General features: G+C 35.9%; 1 protein-coding gene across 4 annotated transcripts in view; it reads left to right on the top strand.

Moving 5' to 3' along the window:
• LOC140137819 (proton-coupled zinc antiporter SLC30A1-like) overlaps window positions 1-22,791 on the top strand; it is a 40,772-nt gene that overhangs the window by 4,389 nt on the left and 13,592 nt on the right. For all 4 annotated transcript variants that reach the window (XM_072159607.1, XM_072159606.1, XM_072159604.1 and 1 more), the window contains exons 2-7: window positions 884-1,441; window positions 12,432-12,660; window positions 14,281-14,528; window positions 18,784-18,892; window positions 19,244-19,438; window positions 22,250-22,332. In XM_072159607.1, coding sequence (XP_072015708.1) covers window positions 1,265-1,441; window positions 12,432-12,660; window positions 14,281-14,528; window positions 18,784-18,892; window positions 19,244-19,438; window positions 22,250-22,332 — 1,041 coding nt within the window. In that variant the 5' untranslated portion in view covers window positions 884-1,264. The remainder of the gene's footprint in view (window positions 1-883; window positions 1,442-12,431; window positions 12,661-14,280; window positions 14,529-18,783; window positions 18,893-19,243; window positions 19,439-22,249; window positions 22,333-22,791) is intronic.

Raw genomic sequence — 22,791 nt, 5'->3', positions numbered from 1 at the left:
ATGATGCTTTTTGGGCTGGTTATTGCATAATATTATACCTGGGTATAATTAGGGAACAAAAAAACAATTTCCAACATACATGTAGTACATATGGTCATGTCTTTTGGCACCGGGTACACTTTTTCTTATGTATCTTATTATATTTTGAGCCAAAGTTACATTATACCATTATCTTCCGGGAATTCCGGAAATTCGGCCAAAAAATACCCTGCAGCCTATCCCTTAGACAAACCCCCTAAATGTTAAATTACTGCATGCAAGCCCTTGGCCACCTGTCCAAGGACCAAACAAAATATTTAGATTATTCACAATATCGTGCATGACGCTATGGGGTGATTTTTGAGTTATTCTAGTTTTCCTACATTATAAGTGGAACCAATGTTTTTGGCATCCTTACACCTCAAAGGATAAAACTATTTCTATTCCCCCTATGTTTCCCACAAGGGGTCAAAGGTCATAATGGGGCCAAAAGCTAATATTTGTTCTATCATGCTGTAATCATTATCTCAAATTATTCCTCTCATTGCTGGGAATAAAAAAAGTCAATTGTCATATTACACTAGAGTGCTTTAAGGAGTTATAGAGTAAATAAGGTCAAATGTCAAATATCTCATATGTATGTATGCAGAGAGGCCAAATTTCAGAAATGCACCAATTCAATCGAAATTTGTCTTAAATTACTCCTTTCCGCAAACCAAATAAGAAAATAATTTATTTGAGAAATGTATAACCTCAGAATCGGATGAAATCTTGGGTCAAATGTTATGCTTAGTACATATTTCTATTGGACTTTGACTGCATGAACTCTGAAGGGGAACATGACAATACAAATTTGCACTATCATTATAAACAAACCTTTTTTTATTTCCTTCTTTTACTTTAGGTGAATGGAAATATGCAGTATGATTATATTCAGCAACGATGCAATGGTTTTGTAGTTTGAAGAAACCTGCACCCCCATCACTCATTCAGTTTCTACATAGATCTACAGCTGTATGTGAAGACAAAAAACACACAATCATTCATGTCTTCAGCTTCCGTTAATCAACATCATCATTGACTTTTGGCACAATTCTCTAGGTTTACAGAGTATTGCGTAAGAGGGAATTTCCCTGAATCTGCAGGAAGCTCACTGGTCTTGTGATCTACTTATGGTTGTGTTGGGACGGCTCAAAATAATTACACCATCAACTCTGTGTCTGTAGTAGCAGCAACGAAGCAGGCAAATTAATTTGGAAGCTTTTTACTTAACAATCCAGACAAGATGGGTCGTTTTTCGGGGAAGACGTGTCGTTTGCTGACTATGATGGCGCTCACCACAACATTCTTCTTTGTGGAGATTATCACAGGGTATGCCACAGGGTCGGTGGCATTGATTGCAGATTCCTTTCACATGCTGTCGGATATCATATCGCTGATAGTGGGCTTCGCTGCAATAAAGGTGGGTATTTGTAAAGATAAGAATTTTTAAAAGAGGACATAAAGTATTTAATGATCGCAAATCGCAATGTTTACTGCTTAAAATAGTTCTCCGGTAAAATGGTGGAACATGCACTTACGTCAGAGTACCACATAAGGGCTCATATTGAAATTCCCTTGCACAGGAAGGTGTGCGCCATCCTGCAGCTTTCCTGTGCTAGCCTTCTTTTGTTAAAATCCTGGGCAGGGTGTATCACTGATGCATATAATCCATCCGCTTTATGACCGAAGCTTTCCTGAGACGCGCGCTTAGCGAGAGGAATCCTGCCTTCTTTCTGTGTGAAAACGTGGTAGGGTATTTCAATATGAGCCCGAAGACATATAAGTGGCATGACTCTACATACATAAACTTTCATAAAGTTTCTTAAAATGTGGGAGCAATGGGTGGGTGCTCAAAGTCAGTCAACTTGAGCAAAAGCCTGGTTTGTGATATATATTTAATTAGAGGTCTTGGTCCACAAGTTGCAGACAAAAGAGACAGCCTGGGGCGACATAAAGTGCTGTAGCACACCAGCCATTCATGAATTAATAATTGCTTGAATGCACAGTTAAATATATTTTTATTAATTTATCACTTTCTCAGGTTGCAGTTTTGCATTCTGTTATTGGAATTTCTTATGTAAAATCCTCCATATTGGAGTCATCCATATAAATTGGAACCGAAAGTCAAAGGCCATATGAAATTAATTGTTTGGTTTCTTGTCCCTTCCAATCTCAATTTCTGGTAAATCAGTAAATCAGATTTCTTTTAGATTGTTAAAAAAATGTGATGTTAGGTGTAAATAAATTGATTTCACTATGTAATAGGGACATCAAAAGTAGCAAGAAAGTGTGACACGAAAAAGCATTGTCACTTGTTTTAAAGTTAAATGGAGTCCTCTGGGCAATTTATGACAATAAAAACATTGATCTATAATATTCAGAGTGAAATTGGGACCAAAATTGATGATATTTTCACATGATGGCCTTCGGAACATCAACCTTCACTATAAACATGTGGTGTCCTCCAAAAATCCATTACGGTACATGTGTACATAGTGAAATTTAAGTTGGGTGTAATTTGTTTTGTAAACCAATGTGGTGGGTATTTTATTTGTTATTTTAGTGGTATTCAAGTAGTTTTAAAAATTTAGAAGCTTTGAAAGAGAAAATGGGGGAAAATTTAAATTATTACCATTTCCAGTTTGCCAAAAATACCTTGGTGTCCCTCAAAATATCACATCAGCACTTATTGATACTGATTTTTTGCATTTTACCACAAGAAAATTCCAAGTAACTCTACCTAATTAGCATAATTTTGGTGGTTTTTAATAAGTTCATAAGCGATCTCAGAAATGATGTATGCAAAAGACCGTACCATTTACACAAAGGATGCACGGATGCATTCACTTCGCGATACGGGCACCATTTTCTTCTCCGATCAATTCATCGAAAATGTTTCCGTAACTCAAAATGAGAGTATACTTAATTCATCAATATAAATTACAAAAAAATAGTTAAGGTATCGCAGAATATAAAAACCAATGTTCATAAATATTTACACAAATATTTAAGTAAGATTTGGGTCTCAAAAATCATAACTTTGCAACCCATAGACGGAATTGTTTTGACGAGGATAGAAATCGCTCTATCGATCTATCAGGGTCTGCGATCTATCCAATATGCAGCAAGCTATAGAAAAAGCCATTTGAAATATGCATGTTAGTGAAAAGCTGCCTGCGATAGCTTTTACCGTGGGCCAACATGGACGCTCGGTGTAAACAAAACCATCGCGACACAGAAAATGCCTGTAGTAGATCGGCCGTAGAATTATTATTTCAGCACATTATGAACGTATAAAATCAGAATATAGCTTCTCAAAAGGTAGTTTCAATGTGTCATGACAAATCTTTGCCGTATTAAGAGAAAAGATTTGTGAGAAATCATAATGGAACTTGGGAAAGTTTGGAGATATGTGTACCGTGTAGACCGTGTAGCCATGTTATTTTTTCTGACGCACCTTCCGACGCACTCATGGCACATTGACTGACCATGACGCACATATTGGTCAAATTGTGACGGACCTTTTGCTTCCATGACGGTACTATGCGTCATCAATATGGCGGTACATGACGCACCCATGACGCACCTTTCCCGGGGGTCAATAGGTGCGTCTTACAAATGACAGCTGCATTACATCTAGTGAACTTTGATTTTCCACTAGCCAGGGGTGAAATTAAGTGGGAGACGGGAGCCGTTTGGCCCCCAGAAACGCTGAAATGGCCCCTGGTTCAAGATCTCTTATTTTCACCCTTGCCACTAGCTATATTCTGGTAGAAAATATCATATTTTGAACCCGTTACATCTTAGAAATATTCAGATTATCACCTTTATTCAGGATCATCTTGAATATAACCACAGGAAAAGTTTGTTTTGGGGAAAAATTCATGATTTCTGGCTAAAAATGCTAATGTCACAAGTTGGTACCCTTTTCTAAATTTATAAACACCCTTGAGAAACTTTACTTTTGAACAAAGTACATGTTTGAAGATCCGGCAACTGAAAAGAGCAACAAATTTTTTAACCATGTGAGGTGTTAATTTTTTCCCCAATTTGATCCCATTTTATGCAAGAAAAATGGGCATAATATTCGCTATAGAAGTGTTGATGTATTCAGGATTAACTACCATAGCAATAGATGAATACAATTTTTGAATATTATGTAGCCCTGCAGTACAACGTTCACGCGGTACTGGTACCTATATGCCTTGAAGTTAAACCATGCATATATGTCAAATAAAATGCTGATCATTCGCACAGATTTGCATAGATTTTTGAAGAGAGCAGTATTGTATTCAATCTATGATTGGCATTGATTGCTTACATACGGTTCTGATGCCTTCCGATAGGAATTCAACGTACATCATTTGACCCTAAACCTATAGGTTTATATCTTCTGCTCTTCTCCAGCATGCCTCTGTGGCTCTGTTGGCTAGAGTGCTGTGCTAGTATTACAAAGGTGTTTTTTCTTCAACGTTTATGTGCGCTGGCTGCTCTGGGGAAAGATTAAAATTTGTTCAAAATATATTAATCCGCGATGTCACAAGGCCCGCCAATTAAAAGCTCATCAAACTATAAGCATGTAGCGTACATGTACATGTACATGTATATCAGACGTAACAGGGCCACCAAATTGTGGTGTCTCAATCACACACAGCAACCCTTAATTTATTTTTCTCAGTAGACAAATGTATGCATGAAATACTGATAGCGAAGGGAATTACCGTATTCATTCCAATAAGCGCCCAGGGCGCTTAACAAAGTCATTTTGGGTGGACGCTTATTTTTGACCTAGTATACCTAATTTTTTGTTAAGGGGTGTTGAATAGAGACAAATTTACGTATGTTTTAAAAGGGTTCTGAGACGTTCTAGTAGCTTTTCTGATGTAGAAAATGTATTGCAAGTTTACACAGGACTTGTAGTCCTCCAGCTATTTCACCCTATCGATGTCTATTTGTCATTTCAACATTGATGGTACCCTTTAGCAAATTGGAAATTTCCTGAGTGGGCGCTTATTAGGGCACGGGCGCTTATTGGAACGAATACGGTAAATGGATATAGAAACATATGTTTGGGTATACGGTATTGCATAATGAAAATGATTGACAAAAAAATGATGTCCAAACAAAATAAATCTTGTAATTTTCAGTTCAAAAAATGTGACATAACATAATTTTTTCCATATAAAAAACTTCCAATCAATTATTTTTTTTCATTATGATGTACTCAGGTTTCAATGTGCAATGTATAAACATATTCAAACAAGTTTTACATATATTCAAACAAGAGATTAAAGTGGGGGATGAGGCTGTCAATCAGGTTACCTTTAAAGGATGTTTTGGTGTCCCATTTACATCCACCAATTCAAGATTTGTTGGCACGGCACCTTGTGGTTTCCTGGCCAGTTCAAATTTATAAATTTATTTGGATTACTAATACAGACAGTCTGTTTTTGGAGTTTTTTTTTTTAAATTGAAAAACACACATTTTGAAGTTAGCAATCTATTTTGAAATTTTGCCGCGTTCAGCAATAGTCATCATCATGACACTTGTAAACAAACCTGCTCAAGTTTGATGACGTCAGACGCGATAAAGTCTTCTTATCTCTGTCTTTCATTATATCATTACTATCTTGAGATTGTGGTACTGAAGAGGGAATAAAACGGCACAATTATGACCATGGCATGTAAATAAAGGAATTGAAAAAAACCCAGTAAAAGATGGGGTATTTGCATTGCTCATTTATTGAATGTATATTATAGTTGGCCGCCAATATTTTAGGTGGAAATATGTTTAATTTTGTTTGATATCCCCATCTGTGTTTTCTGTTTTCTACTCCAATCCTGTGTGTGTTTGTTTCAATATTCCATACTTAAACGAAAACTTGCCACTTTATTGTATCAAGTCTAAAAAATCAATACTAGTTAATGTGCATAAAGTTTACAACTTAGGGAAATGTATGCCCAGGTTAATCAAGTGCACCAGACCATAGCAGGCCTATAGACAGCTTGGGAAATGTCTGCAGGATTACCTATTCAAAACCACTCTGCCATGAAAGCCCCAAGAATACATTTTGTAGCTTCAGCTGAATATATTTTTAAAAGGTAAAACATGCCATACATGTAGGTAAAGGTTGATTCGAAAGGGGGTGGGGAGAAGGAGCAGAGGGAAGAGAGAGAGAGAGAGGAGAGGAAGAGTGAGATACAGTGGTGTATTCAAGGGGGAGGGACAGCTCCTTCCATTTGATCTCATGTCCCCTTGTTGGCCCCCACCCTGTAGGATGCTGGTTGCTATGATATTTTACATTTTTGGGCCTTTTTGGCTCATTTTCGTCAAATGTTTCCCCATTGAAAGTTCCCTCCCTCATACTCTCCTGAAGAAAAATCCTCGTTACATCACTGGGGACGGGGGAATAGAAGTGTCCGGAGTTCTGAACAGCGGAGTGTCTGGAGTGTTGGTTCTGGCCCGGGGGTTCTGGTTTCAATACTGCTGAACACCCCTTGATTGAAGGAGCCAAATTATAGCAGGAGTTGGAATGGGGTATTATGTAGGCTCAGGGGATAAAGTTTGAGAGAGTGAAGATAGAGGGAGGGGAGAATATAGAAAAGGGGAGGGGTAACAGGAGGGGAAGGGGAGAGAGGTCGAGCGGTTGCGGAAAGCATGGGTGTTTCATTATGCTTTGTGTCTGAAATGGAAATATGAAATTGACAAAAACTAATGGTAACTTTAGTCATTAAATAATATACTATCATAAGAATATTGTAAGGAGCACACCGACATCGCCTGGCTAATAATTACTTGGTACAGCAGAGATACTAAAATCAATACCCGGGATCGATACACATGAATGTGCTATGCACGATTTGATATTCGGACAATAAATCTTGGGTTAACAGGGTAGAAAATGATGAATATCTCCCATAATTTTTTTATTCTAAAGAAGCCATATTTATTTACTTGTACTTGAATATAGTGTTGAACGGATATGATAGTAGTTAGCTTGCATCTTCAGAAACAACCGTGCGTTGTGACTCAAGACAAGCGGTTCAGTATATATGATAGAAAATGAGGTACATCCTTGCGGTACCTTATTTCTTATCATAAAAAACAAACCGCTTGTCTTAGGTCACTGAAATTCCAGTGTAGTAATTGGATTCCTTGCCCCAATAATATACATAACTTTTGTTACCAGTGTGTTATTAGTTCTTGAGAAAAATGCAAAAATATCGAGGGGTGTAGTACCCCCATAAATCCCCCATAGAACTCCATGTTAAACAGCCAAAATTGCCAGTGGGGTTTCTCTCTAATAAATTTCAGCTTAAAATGAACAGAAACCTTTCCCGGCAGGTATATTACTAAATGAGTAATATTTTGTCAGCATTTTGGGTAAAGAATAACATAATGTTTTCAAACATGTCATGTACATACATATATAATGTATACACAGTACATGATTAATTACCGGATCAATTTGTGTACATTGTTGGAGGAGTACTCACTCCGACAATGTACACAAATTAATCCAGTAATCATGCAAATTACATTAAGTCATGACAGAAGATGATAAATATTTTTTCTAGTAAGATTGTGTTTGTCATTCGGACTGATTTGTGATGAGCTCAATATGTACTGAAAATTAAATTGCACAAATGGGAGATCAAACTGACAGACTTCTTTTGAAAGCTTTGTTAATTACAGAATGCATGGCAAGAATAACCCTCAAAAGTTAAATGACTTGAATATGAGGTCATGCATTGAATATTGGATCAGTATTTGGTATACAGGTTGCCATAACACTCTCAAAATATAGTTTAAAATAACAATAATTTACACAGTCACCGAAGTTCCTAAATTCTTCCATGTCTGTTCAACATTGTTGTCCCTATGATCTCTCAGTCTCAACCTTGTGTTAAAATACTTCAATATGCATGTAGAAAATGGTGAATTTGGATGACTAGTGGTCATCCATCCTTATTGGTCACCGTCTTTCGCCTTTGTTAAATGGTACTGATATTTTGGATGTTCTATTTTAAACTGATTTGTTGATTGAAATTTATCTTCATTAGACCCAATTTTGCCCCCCTATTCTGCTATTCAAGTGCTATAAATACTTCATCCTTTATTGAATATTCAGTTTAAAGTGGCCCCTGAAGCTCTCGTATTTTCACCCTTGGATTTGGCCTGCTGCCACGATATGTGTGCAATTGAATAAAGTAAAGTGCAAAAATTTCATTGATTCTTGACATCCAGGAATACACTGGTTAAATTGTGTACTATGTAAGCAAACAAATCTATATCGATCTGGCTGCATGAGTTTATTATGTATGCTCCATTAATCACCAATGTTTATATATTTTGAATGTATGGTACATATCGCATACCCGGTACCGTAATTGTTTTATTTAGGTTAAATATAGACATGGCATATTAGGCTTAACTGACCTCAAACTTTGGTGACTTTTCTAGACATGCATTCATTTTGTTCAAAGTTAGAAATATTCTTAATGTCCTATTGTATAATAATTCATTTCCACAGTTTGTGTTCGTTTTTGGGCAATTTCAAGCTCAGACATAAAATTTGAAAGGAAAATGTGCAGGACTTAATGACAAACTTGTGCTACTATGGTACATTTGGTATCAGGAGAAAGAGGTCAACATGCATGTACAAACAAAATGTACTTAAATGGAGCCATCGCTGCTGGTGCATGTTTGACATAAATTTATTTACTTTTTCAAAAAAACCTAAATTGTGGCTAAATTTTGGGACATTTTGGCAACGTTTTTGTTTGATATTGCCGAAGATGAGGGTTGAAATTTTCATACAAATTATTGTTTTTCATGATTTTTGTTTTTCTTACTATGCATGCATTTTATAAACATTTTCAAATGGGCAGACATTTTATCATTTCAATATCGACTATATCGTCATTTACATGTAGTTAGGCCATCTTAATTAAATCCTGTGTCTCAAAGCTGCCGTGCACATTAGTAAAATTGTGCGCGTAGTCCTTTTTGAAAATCAAGAAATTCATATTTTTTATGTCTTTTTATTTTTTTTAAACAAAAAGGTAAAAATAAAACCCAAAATTCATATTTGATCACAAGTTTCAGAGTTTTTTTGGAAATGTTGTATACGGAAACAATAAAAGAGAAGAATAACAGTTTAGCAGTGACTTTATTTGTCTACAATTCCAACATTGGATAATTTTTGCACAATGTTCTTGTCCGAAATCCTGAAATGACACATAAAAAAAATGCATTAAAAAAAAATGCTTTCCACATTAGGTTTTCAATATTTCACAAGCTTTGAGACACAGGATTTAATTAAAATGGCCTTACCAAATCTTAATCTACTTATTTGATCAGTTATTTTCAAACCGAAAGTGTCATGCTCTAACATTCTTGGTTTTATAATTAAAAGTTTTGAATGAGATTGCTTTCATAAACATAGCCATGTTTGTTAGGGCTCAATTTTTTTTTAATTAAAAAAAAAAAAAAAAATTCAAAGTTTTCAGCGACTTGGAGAACCACTGGCCCTATTCTGAAGTGCTGGGATCATTCACAGTTAATTTAAAAAAAATTGAAAAATATTACGAAAAAATTACAGTTTGTTATCATTTAACTGCAAACCATTAACCAATAATTTTAAAATTGGATATTTTTCACATTTTTTGATATATAACACTATAACAGTCCTCGAAGTAAATTTTATAAATCTAATGATATAGAATTAAAGTGTGTAGCTGGGAGGAAAAGCTGACGATCATATTGAAGATATAGATTTTTTTCCCAAAAAGACCTGATTTTTTTTTGTGTTTTGAAAATACGAAAGGTCAAAATTTTCAATTGATCGTCGGCTTTTCATCCCACCTACATACACTTAAAGTATAAATCATCAGATTTATATAAATCATCAGATTTATAAAGTTTGCTTTGAGTACTGTTAAATATCAAAAATATCAATTTTTAATCATTTGCCATAAAATGTGTATTACATGTACATTGCGAATTTAAAAAAAAATCAAAATTATTTGATATTAGAAGGACATTCTTCGTATTCAGGATGCAATTTGATATGTATGATGTGCTCTAATGTCCCACAATAAATACTGTCCAAACGTTCATACCCCATCCCTTAAATAAAATATTTTGTACAGAAAATTGCTGAATAAGTCTTTTATCCTTAAAAATTGATTCTATAGAAAATTACTGGATCAAGTTCTTAACCTGCTCAGTGGCCCATATCTCCAAACAACCTCAGATGAGCAATTTATTATGATCCCCAAAGAACATGTCCTTTTAGTAGCAGGAATATAGGATTTGACATTCCAAAAGTTGAGGGCAATTCTCTGCAAAATTTCAGGAATACCTTGCATGCATTTTCAGACAATCTGGAAACAATTTTCACAAAATAAAAAAATAAAAAATCTAACAATTGCTATGACTGATCAATATTTGTAGAATTTTTGCATCCAGTGAAATTTTGATGTGTGTTTAAATTTTTTTGGTAAATAACAAATAACCAACAACATTTATGTTAATTTTAAAGAGTTTTTTGCTCTCATGTAGTTTATATTTGATGTTTTGCATTTGAACTTTAAAATTACATTTGAGGTTTTTAACGCCAGCGAGGGAGGATATTTAAATTGATTATAACACAATTATTCCATGAATTCATTGTTTTGTTTAAATTTCTATTTTTTGATGTTAAAGTGCTTTAATGTGTATACATGTACATTTGTATAAGACATTCAACTGAAAAATGAAAATGATGCACAAATTTAGAAGTTTGGTTATTGAAAGGTAACATCCTCACCAGGTTCCAGGCCTGTACGCAGGATTTCATTAGGGGGGTGCTGATTTTGAAAAAGTGGACTTTTTTTCCACTTGGGGGGGGGGGGTGATTTTGTGAAAAGTGGACTTTTCTTCCCAAAATTTTGACCTTTTTTGTCCAAATTTTGAAATTTTTGGACTTTTTGTATACTTTTCCAAATTTGGAGGATGGGGGTGTGCGTCGCTCCCTCTGCGTACGGGCCTGGTAGGTTCCTACCTTATTAAGAGTAAACAATTTGTGTATTGGGTTTGATTAATCTAAAAAATTTGTCTGGGCCAAATAAAAATAAAATGTTGTTTCGGTAACATGCTCTGAAAAAATTGGGACAGAAGGAAGGAAAAATATTTTATTTTGTGAAAAAATTTTATTTTGCACATACTGAAATTTCAACCCAATTTTGAATCTAGCCAAAAATGGTATATGACTCAAGTGCCACAAAAGCTCTTCTCATACATGTACTTCTTGAGTATTGAAGCATAGATTAATTTGAACATATCTTACTCACTGTCATTCTCAATAATTTATTTCTTTGTTGCAGCATCATAAAAATAAAGGGAGTACAAAAATCCCACGATCATAACGTTCATTGAATTCAACCTTTCCTTGCATGTTATCAGGGCTGAAATCGGAAAAACCAGATCGGGCAGCCAACATACAAAAACAAAACAATGACTGCCCTGAATCTCAGGGCTCATCGACTGGTCACATGGTCATGGGAAATGTGAAATTTAACAAGTATACTCTTAAAATAGACCCTCGATGCCGCTGTTTTTGTGCTTATTTTGTCATATTATGTTAATGATTTGCATTGAAGTCGAAAGACGACATTGTGTGTGTATGTTTATCTTTTTTTAATCTTTAGAAATGCGTAATTTATTGTGCACTTGGACGTAAAAATTGTGGGAAATATCTATATAATGTAACAATTTAATATAATTAAGCTGTATTTAACTTGCACATTTATGACAAGACATTCTCCACGCTGTTCCATAGATCGCTTTTTCCCATTGGTTGCTTTTGCCAGGATTTGGCCGTTCCATCTCGCATCATCTGACACAAAGGGGACGCACTGTTGTACTCAGTGAAGAAATCACAAAACATTCCTTATTCCATAATACCTCTTGATGAAACAATTTCAAAAGTTCAATTTTTTATCAGAGAAATCAACTTCCAAAAATGAAAAGAAAATGCTGAGAAAATTAATTGGGATTTTCTCCCAAATCACGCAATGAGCAGCTGACAGCACATAACTATTAGCTGGCTTTTTATAATGAACAAAACTTTGACAAGTATAATACAGTAATGCATTTTTGGCAATTTGTTGTCAAAATTGACCAAATTCTTGACTAATTCGTGCAATTTTGGACTGTGAGTGGTGGGCTCCAATGCTAAAATTGCAGCTGAGTGGTGATGTACTCTAAAACTGAATGGTGGGGACTACCCACTGTAGCTATAACCCTGGTAGAATGGCAATATCTTCTATTAACTAAATGAATTTTAGATTTTAAGTTTTTAAAACTATTGACCCATGGAATTTTATTTTTGTAACTTCAAACTGTAATATTTGTGTCTTTTCAGATATCAAAGAAAACCACGTCTAAAAACACTTTCGGATGGCAACGAGCAGAGGTCCTTGGAGCGCTTGTCAATGCAGTATTCTTGATGGCGTTGTGCTTCACAATAGTTGTGGAATCTGTTCAGAGGTTTATCGAGATAGAGGAGATTGATAAGCCTATGCTGGTTTTAATTGTGGGTGGTGTTGGGCTACTTATTAATGGAATTGGTTTATGCTTACTAAGTACACATGGTAAGTTACTATAATTGGGAAGGGGGTAAAGGTGTGGACACATATTGTATACAGCGTCTGCTTGGGGATAGTGAATGCATGTTCCAGCCAGACCAAATAATATCTCTGGCCTAGGATCGCGAAAGTTGGCAAGTTGTAGTTGCCTGCTCCCCAGCCAACTGATGATGAAAGGGGTGTGGTAGGCCCGTTATTGATTGTCAAAAGTATCGATAGTCAGAAAATCATAGACTTCCGGCTCAGTGGTAGTATCGATACACAAATGATATGGCACATGCTATATCCCAAATTACCGTCCCTCAATTCCAAGCTGAGCCATCCATCATGTCATGCGCAGTTATTTTGTTATGTAGGCTACACTGTAGGGGGCCTATTCTGATGTATAATAAACATTGAAGAAACATAAATTGCATCTTGAAAATGTGTCAAAATATCGATACTGTATCGATATGTCATATAATTTGCTTCTGATATATCAACTTCAAAAAACTATCGATAACAGGTCTAGGGTGTGGCCCAATTTATCTTACATTTAGGCCTACACTTAAAACAATGTGTGTCAAAAAGTTGAGATGTATTGCTCCAGTGGTTTTGACATGAGAATTTGTAGAGAGGAATACTCCCAACAATGAATCCAAGTGAACTGTTTTACTCTCAGCCGTCAGAGAAAGAGAAATTGAATTCAAACTGTCAGATGAGAGTTTATAAAGTCTTCTAAACAAGACTACACTTCAATCTTTATTTTCATCAATCTCATTACAAACATTATAGCATTATTATATACAATTATTGTGAATTAACAAGATTTGATGAAGGTAGGTACATCACAAAGCCGAGGCCTGATAACGATGTACCACCTTTTAATTAACAAATAATTATAATTTAATCAAAACAACGAATATACACATAAACATAAATAAATAAACAAAGAACCCATCTTAATTTACCATAATACAATTTTAAGCAAACAAATATTTTAGCAGTAGTATAGTATCAAGTAGTATAGTGAATAACATAGAGTCAGCACAATATGAATTATAAGAACCCATCTTAACTTCTAAACAAGAATACAATGCTGGCCATAGGTGTTACTGTTAGGACAGTTTTGATAGGGTTATGTAAATAAGCTCTCCTCCCCCCTCACTCCCCCTGATCAATGTTGAATTCTACTTTTTTGGTCACACATGCCTAGTGGTATCCAACATTGATTGGTGGGGTAGGGGGAGGATTGAGGTGTTAGGAAAATGTATAGGCTTGACACCAAAGAAACTTCCATTTCATGACATTAAAAATCATGGAAATACGGATATAATATAGTGTACATTTTCCATACATGTCCCAATATATTTTTACCATGGTTGTAGGCCTCAAAACATGTCATCAGAGAACCAACCTGTCGCGTGCGGTACTGTCTCAGGGGACATTGGTTTTTCGGAGGCTATAAAAGGTCATCTAGTATAGGCCGAAACAAGACTGGCCTAAATCTGGCAATATTAGATTGCAAACTTTTCATAATAACTTCTTGTTTAAAAGCTTTGGATTAATATAAATGAACATTGCCTTCCGAAATATTTGTAATTGTCATTCTTTTTTATTATTTTGTATGTTTGTTAAAATTTATAGGCTTAGGACATGGACACAGTCATGGTGGCTCCTCATCTCATGGACACAGTCACGGTGCAAACAAGAAAAAGACTGCAGATAACCATCCCAAAATGTCTCAAGATAGTACATCTGCAGGAGATTTTAATTACGCTAAAGTACCTCAGGGTGACCAAGAAGTCTCTTACCAACAACCCAATGGGTTCTCCTATGCACAAATTGAGGATACCACAACACCAACACCAAATCAAAACCAAAACTCTGAGAGTGTAAGTATTAGTTACTCAGAGAGTATCATAATACCTCTGCAGCTGAATTTATATAGCCTTTCAACAAGGCTTTGCCTGGAGCACCGTAGTGGGAGCGCTTTCGCCACTCTGTTCTCCACTCGCGGCTTTGCTGCTTGCCCCCCAGGATCGCAAGGTCTTTGACGCCTTCGGTCTTTGACTCGCTTTCGCCGCTCGCCCCCCCCCCTAGGATCGCGAGGTCTTTGACAAAGACTAGAATTTATATGCAATCGCTTTTGGAGAAAAGCCAATTGCATGAGCACACTTTGTTTCTGCAACTACATGAATCAAATGACATTCCTACATGTAAGGCCTAAAGACAGGTTTGATTGCCCTTTCCCGATCGACCCAAAAAAATAGAAAAATCACAATGGCTTTCACTTTGGAAACATAGCTTTGGGGTGTGCCACTGAGAATTTGAAAAACTAGTGGACCAATCAATATACTAATTTTTCAAGAAACTTGAACACATTTATATACCAAAATTGACAATTTTCTGCCAAATTTAACATGAATTGCTTTTCCTTAAAGTGAAACAAAATTGGGCTGAAAATGACCCATCCATATTCCAAAATTGGCCTAGGAGTCATTGATATACCAAAAGGCCGGAAATGCTACCCATGTTTATGGCACGTCCCTGTATGGTCATTTGTACCGAGTTTAATGTTTGTAAGCTATGTAAAATGAGCAGAAGTGCAGCAAATGCCACAACCTAAAGTTATTATAAGGGGTCAAAATTTGCCATTGGTGGCTGAACCACTCTAGGGGATCCAACAATTCTGTAGGGGATCTAGAAATTTCTCTTCTTTTGTATTGCTCATAGATATTGGCACATGGTTAATCCATTCTGAATATAATTAGGACCTATAAGTGCACTGTGACATTATCAAAAATCAAAAATAATTTGATTGAATAGTAGGCCTACAAAGTGCTGATTTTGCCCCCCCCCCCCCCCCGAAATCCCAACAAAATTCAGAAATCTATCTTTTTTGGCATTCAGCATTTCAGACACAGCCAGTGAGTGACAACATTCACCAAGAGGATCACAACTGATTCAGTTGAGAAGAAAATGCCCTCAAAGAGAGCACTTTGTCATTTGGACCCTTAAATCCCCAATTTTGGTCAAGGTCGCCAAACTTTGTGGCCCATCATTCATAAGCAAGCGGAATTTGAATTTTGTTCTTGTGACCTCAGGGATCCATGAAAGGTACCATTGAGCCAAAGGAGAGCAAAATCGAAGCGGGTGGGTGTACACTCAGTCTGTTTGGCATGGACTGTAGTTGAGATTATATTGGATAAAAAATTTCACTTGTGTATATTGGCTACCAAGACTAGTCATTTATCAAAATTTTACTATGCATGAATTATTTCAAAGTCAAGGTAAAAAAGATTATTAGGGTTTTGAGGGCAGCCAGGCAATTCAGTTTAACTGCATGGGGGCAACAAGACAATCAAAATGCAAGCAATGTGTCATAAGTTATACATTTTTGGGGACACCAAGAAAAAAGTCCATTGCCTTTGGTGCCCCTGGATATTTTTCACTGCCAAAATGGATTTTGCAGCGAAATATTAACAGATCCAATTTATTGCATTATTACAGTCATGGTGGCTCGGGTTTTTTTTTGTTGTTGCTAAATCCCTCCTTTATTATCATTATTATTATTATTATTATTATATATATATTATTATTATTATTAATATATATATTATTATTATTATTATTATTATATATATATTATTATTATTATTATTATTATACACCCGCGGGATTAGGTTAGCACACACAATTCCAATCTGCCATGCTGGATTTCAACTTGATACGAGACAAAAGACAATGGTTAATATAATTATATGGTTGCTCTAAACAATCGGATGTTATTCAACCAATTTGCACCCTGCTCATCAGTACACAGACTATGAACAAATGACCAAAATTGGCTTCAGGAACAAGGCTTTTTATCTTATCAGTTCAAAGCAAACATATCATGGCAGATTTTTTGTTCTATTTGCATTCCTATCACAGAAAAGGCTAAGTCATTTCATTATGTTTCTCAAGATATAGACAATATCAAATCCTGTATAATACTAATGGCCATTGGCCCCTTATGTTTAGCCTCCCTGTTTTGCCAGTGTGCAGTGTCACAGTGTATGGCTTACAATGCAAATGTATTAACAAGGCTAATGTGTTTGGTGTTAATCATATCACCCTCCCTCCACCCCCATCCCATGCTTGCGTGCACACACCCACCCACGCACATTTGTAATCACCTTTTAATAGGGACGTTTGTATGATATTTTACATTACAAACCGGGAAATAGAAAATGCATTTAATAGTTCATCCCCTATCGATGAGAAAAGCAAATCGGTCTCCAGTGGGTAGTTTTGAAATGTCATAAAAATTGTGTTTAATTAGTGTTTGTCCCCAATGTTTCCATTTGCATAGTCCTATTAAACAGCATCCCTGTTCAAAGGAGATTGTAAGTAGGATGTGTTTGTCATCAAATGAGGACCATATACACAATTATCCAAGTGAGGACTTAGTGTGCCTGAACTTTAAATCACCATACCATGGACATTTTCCACCATTTTCTACTGATGTACAAGGCAATAATGGACATGACTAGTACTAACCAACAGGGGACTAAAATGCAATATTAAGGGTTTTCTACGTTTGAAACCGAGGACCTTTTGCGGTTCATGGGTGTCAGCATTGGCTGGTTTGATACAAATGTCAGTGATTGATAGCAAACACATAATGCACCCCACACATGTTCAAGTATCCATTGCTAATCGTGGATGATGTACAGGACTATTTGAGTGAGGACACTGTGTATCCATAGTCAAACCACATGCTTATGGTGTTCCACCATTTTTTATGTGCGAAATTTAAATATGATACTGCACAATAAATACCAATGCAGAGTACAAATGCATTTTTACATTGTTGCTGGTACATGATAAGTGAAAATAGAACATGGACAGTTTGTGATTGCAGGTGCGAGAAAATGCTTTTGCTATCGTTTGAAAATAATTTTTCATACACACACACTTTGCACAGGATCAATTATTCAAATACATGTATGTAGTCCGACACAATCTATATTATTAAGCTGAAGATCACTTAGATACAAGAATTCCGTTTTCATAAGCATTTTAATGAACAAATACAGGTATGTTTGTATGTGTGTAATGCATACACAGGCCTTATCTAGTTTTGTGATTAGTCTAGTATCTGACTATGCATACTACTCAACCATTTATTGACCTTTCAAAGCAAATATTGTTCAGAACTTATTATGATTCAAATTAGCTGTCAAAATTAGTGTGCAAAAAGTAAGGAACTGTGTGCACGGCACAGGGAGATGAAATCCGTATTTTCAAATTTGTTGTATCTTTTTATAATTCCAACCCCATGTGCACTACTGCCTTTTTACAAAGCCCCTGATTGGTTAATTACAAGATATAATCATCTGAGTAGCCACTAGCCAGTCAAACTAGAGCTTTTAGATCTCTCACCAATTTGAATACATGATATATCGATCCCTCTTTGGAACAATAGTGCCCATTGTTTTAACTGGTGCTGTAACTGCTGTTTATACATTTTGACAAAAAGTATAATGTGATGTAAGTTCTGATTTGCCGGTTTTGCCAGAACCTGCTTACCCTTGTTATATTTTTGATTTATGATAAATAATAATGGTCGGGGTTCTCACAAGCACCCTGCGGGCAAAATTCGAGTGCATTACAAATGGCCCACGAAGAACTGTAGAAAAAGAAAAGTAACAGAAAAATAGAAAAAATAATAATAATAGGCCTACCCTACAGTGTCATGTAAAAATCATATCTTGTGGCTTCATTTACACAACATAAATTTTGTTAAACGCCTAAAGCTTCCAGAGGCTTCACAGGGTCCCTGTGGACGTCTGGACCCTTAAAAGACTCCACCTGTTATGCTCATGTTCTGTGCTGTGGAATCCCACTTAGTGCTCAAAATCTTACTAGTCTGCAAAATTGTCTAGGTTTAAAAATTTGGCCCCAGTCAAAAAAATTTGTCAAAAAGTTGAGAACCCCTGAATTTAATTATTAGCAATTCCAAACAGTTGACAGCCTTAAATCAGTGGTTCAGTGGGAGGGCTTTCAATGAGCATATATGACTTCTTTCTCAAGAGCCAAATTTTGATTTTGTTAGCTAAGATTGTTATTACTTTTATTACTTTTATATATTTTTTTATTCAGGTGTACACTAGTGCCCAAGCTACAACAGCTACTGAGGTAGAGGAGTCTGGTGTTCAACTGGCTATAGACGTACCACCTAGTGATGTCAAAGAGAGGAGTGGATCAGTGGGTGAGTACAAAAGTGCTACAATAGATATGTATACATACATTTGCCATATGATCAAGCAACATCCTAGTTACTAATATTTATATTTATTTGAAATATAGCCAAAGGAAGTGAGTGTGTGAATTCTTTCAGAAACCTCCAAACCTCATGTCCAGTTGGTTGTGAAATTTAATAAATGAAAATAATAAAAGGGAAATTGATTTATCAACAAACATGTCAACTTTTCTTGATATGTTAACACATCTCTTTTGTGCAGTTTCAGTGATACCGTTCACACTTAATGATAACCATGAGTTGCGATAAATAGTAATCAATTTTAATTGTGAACAATTGTTTGTTTTTGTGACTTTACAGAAGATGCAAGTGGTCAACTCAACATGCGTGGTGTATTTCTTCACGTCCTTGGTGATTTTCTTGGCTCTGTAGTAGTAATAATTAGCGCCCTGTTTATTTGGCTGGCACCAGATGCTTGGGATTGGAAGTACTATATGGATCCAGCTATGAGTCTTATTATAGTTTTGATTATTACAACCACCACAATACCTCTATGTAAGTATGATTCATATCAAAGGTTTACTTCAAGTAGGCCCTATCTCCAATAGCTGCCCTGTGGACATTTGACAATTTCTGCATTCTATACTGTACACCTCTTAAAAGTATGACACTTAGCAGCCAGCCCTCGAATTAAGGATCTGAAGGGGCACGGCAACTTTTTTAGGGTAAGTTGATAATTGCCGTGGATTTTCACTGAAAAGGCAAGGCAGCACGGCAATTTGTAATATTTCAAAAGGGCATCAAGGCAACTGTTGAAAATTTGAGAAGGGCACCAAGGCAATTTTTCAAAAGTGAATAGATGCAAATTACCGTCACTGAATTCGACACCAAAGTAAAATTCGACTCACAACTTTGCACTAAAACTAACCTGATTGCTTAAAAAACCTGCTTTATAATACAGTTTAATTTACTTAAATTTTGCGATCCCTAGTTCTGAGCTGCAAAACTGACTCGAAATGTAGCGATGAAACAGCTGTAACTTTGGTAATAATATTGAACAAATTCACCGGAATAAAAACTATTTCGTGCAAACATATCTAGAGATGGGCTCACATGTACAAGATAAGAGGCGATACGGAAGGGTATCGCCATCGAGAAGTCAATGTTTGATAATCGAGAGAACAATTGATTTGCCCAGCGCTCAGATTTTGTTCACGACATCGACACGAGGTCGAGGAAGCTTTAGTTACTAACAGCGTTTCTGATTGGTCGATAGTACGTTGAAGGTATTTCTCTGACCAATCGAGAAAATGAAGTCAGATTTCTAGTAACCAGATAATGTATAAGCCGATGTGATTGGCTGAATATGTAATACGTAGGGGTAATGAATATTAATTCACAACAAACTATTGTGTATACTGTGATTGATAGCTGGGTTACGATGCTCAAAATAGCGATCGTGTTCAAGATTTTCGATTTAATTTTCCACAATTTTGCTGGGATTTAACCAGTACTTGTTAATAATTTTATAATGAAGGGGCAGGGCTGGCCGGCTAGGGCACCCACGGCAACTTCATTTAGGGCACGACAAGTGACTGCCGTCGGTAAAGGACATATTTTGAGGGCATTGCGGCAATGGGGGTGGGCACCCACGGCAATATGCCGTCGGTGCCGTGGGTTAATTCGAGGGCTGTTAGCAGCTATTGCATATGGTGCCTTCTTACCTCAATATCTGAAGTGGGTCCTGGGTCTGCAATAGCTGCCCTGTGGACATTTGACAATTTCTCAGTGCATTCTGTATTGTACATCTAAAAGTATGACACCAGGCAGCTATCACATGGTGCCTTCTTGCATTATCCTCTCAATATCTGAAGTGGGTTCTGATTATAATGAAAGACAAAGATAAAGACAATTTATCGCGTCTGACGTCACCTGTCAATCAAACTCGAGCATGGTTTGTTTACAAGTGTCGTGATGATGACTTGCTGAACGCGGATTTATAACCGGGCGCCTTATTGTTAATTTTGCACCTTTCGACATGCAAACCATCTCAAAAGTTAGGTATTTATAGTAGGAAACTTTCTTTGGTGAAGGCACCATGTCTACAATGCCTAGAAAAGCTGCTTTTTGCCTTGTAAAAGTACAGACTTTTTCGCCATTTGCTGCTATTCCTTTTCTCCGATCAGCACCAGATCGGTCTTCCTTTTACGCGCTGATTAACCTGTGTAAACCAATCAAGGATCGTAATTGACAGTGACATCAGACGCGATAAATTGTTTTTATCTCTGTCTTTAATTATAGGAGGCTTCGAACCAGAACTGGCTTTGACCAACATTCTAACAAAATTCTGGTTCTAAGTCCTCAAATATAATTCACCTTTTCGGAATATCTCGAAATGCATTTGCAATCAAAATTGATTGAGAATATGATCCATTTGCACATTGTCACTGCGTACTGTATTACATTTGGAGTTAAAGGAGTATTTTGTGATCCTATCATCCTCTTTTTATGACATTTTCAGTAGATATCAACGAAAACAGCTTTATTCCCAAAATGTTAGTTGATTCCGATTTTGTGTTTGCGAGTTATGCATGAATCCATGATTATGTGTATTACACTGCTCCATAGTCAGTGTTATAATTTTGTTCTGGTGTACCAGAACATAATTTAAATTTGACGATATTTTTGCTAAACAAGTTAATCTGCAAGAATTTTTGTACATAAACATTATGTTGCTAGAGGCTTCCAGTTGTATAAAAGTCTCAAATTTTTTTGAGAAAAGTGGGGGGATGAGGCTGTTGATCACGAAATGCCCTTTTATTTGTGACGTGTCATGTCAAAAGCAGACACTTTTGGGCAGGATCGTAAATGGAGAAATAGCCAAAAATTTGCCGGGGTGATTTTTTTCACAATTTGGGTTTGTTGCGAATTTGTGATGTTATTAATGTTAAAAATATTGTCTGATAGTTTTAGACCAGAATATAACTGGCATCTTGTATTTTTTGAGACATTTTTCAAGGTAATTCCTACTCTCAACATAGTCAATAATATTTCTAAAGGCCGATATCTCAATTTCCAATTTTATAATACCATAACTTACGAACTCATTATCTTCGCTTAGGAATGTCCGATTTCATTGGGGAAATGGCGTTATGGGGCAAAATATCTCTATATTTAAGATATGTAAAAACCTCAAAATTTATAACCTGCCCAAAAGTGTCTGATTGTGACATGACACGTCACATTTGGCAAATTAAATATTTTAGTAATATAATTACTGTTTTGAAAAAATTTTAGTGAATAGATTTTAGTTTCTTAATTAATTAATTTATATTTGATTTATTAATATTAATTTTTTTGTTACAGTTAAACAATCCAGTATGATATTAATGAATTCTATACCAACCGATGTAGATATAGAAGATATTGAAGATAGACTAAAGCAAATGGTAAGACAATTTTTTCATTAAAAGTAGTTTTGAATTGCATACAGGAATTTGTTTGCTTTGCACTAAGCTTTCATAGGTAATATGACAGTGTTTTGCTTGTCACATGCATGACTGGAGTTTGTTGTGTTTGTTCAGACACCATTCATCTTGTACTTTCATAAAATAGGGTAGCATGATATAATTAAAATGTTATACTAGACTTAGCTGTGGTCTAAGACCACGAACACAGACGTGTTGTGACCCCTTAATAACCTTTGAACCTAAAATATATGAAAACCCCATAGACATTGGCTAATGTCAATGTATGTGTGCACGTGGCATAACTTTGCCATGTTTTTTTTTAGCAGAAGGGGCATTTTGAAGGTTTTTGTCTCAGACCGGAAGTGACCCCTTAATGACCTTTGACCCCAAATCTGTGTACACCCCATAGACACTTGGTAATAACAATGCATGTGTGCA

Source organism: Amphiura filiformis, chromosome 17 (genome assembly GCF_039555335.1).
Source record: "Amphiura filiformis chromosome 17, Afil_fr2py, whole genome shotgun sequence".
NCBI classification, from domain to species: domain Eukaryota; kingdom Metazoa; phylum Echinodermata; class Ophiuroidea; order Amphilepidida; family Amphiuridae; genus Amphiura; species Amphiura filiformis.
Note: the sequence above shows the minus strand (reverse complement) of the source record. Positions and strands in the feature narration are given on the sequence as shown.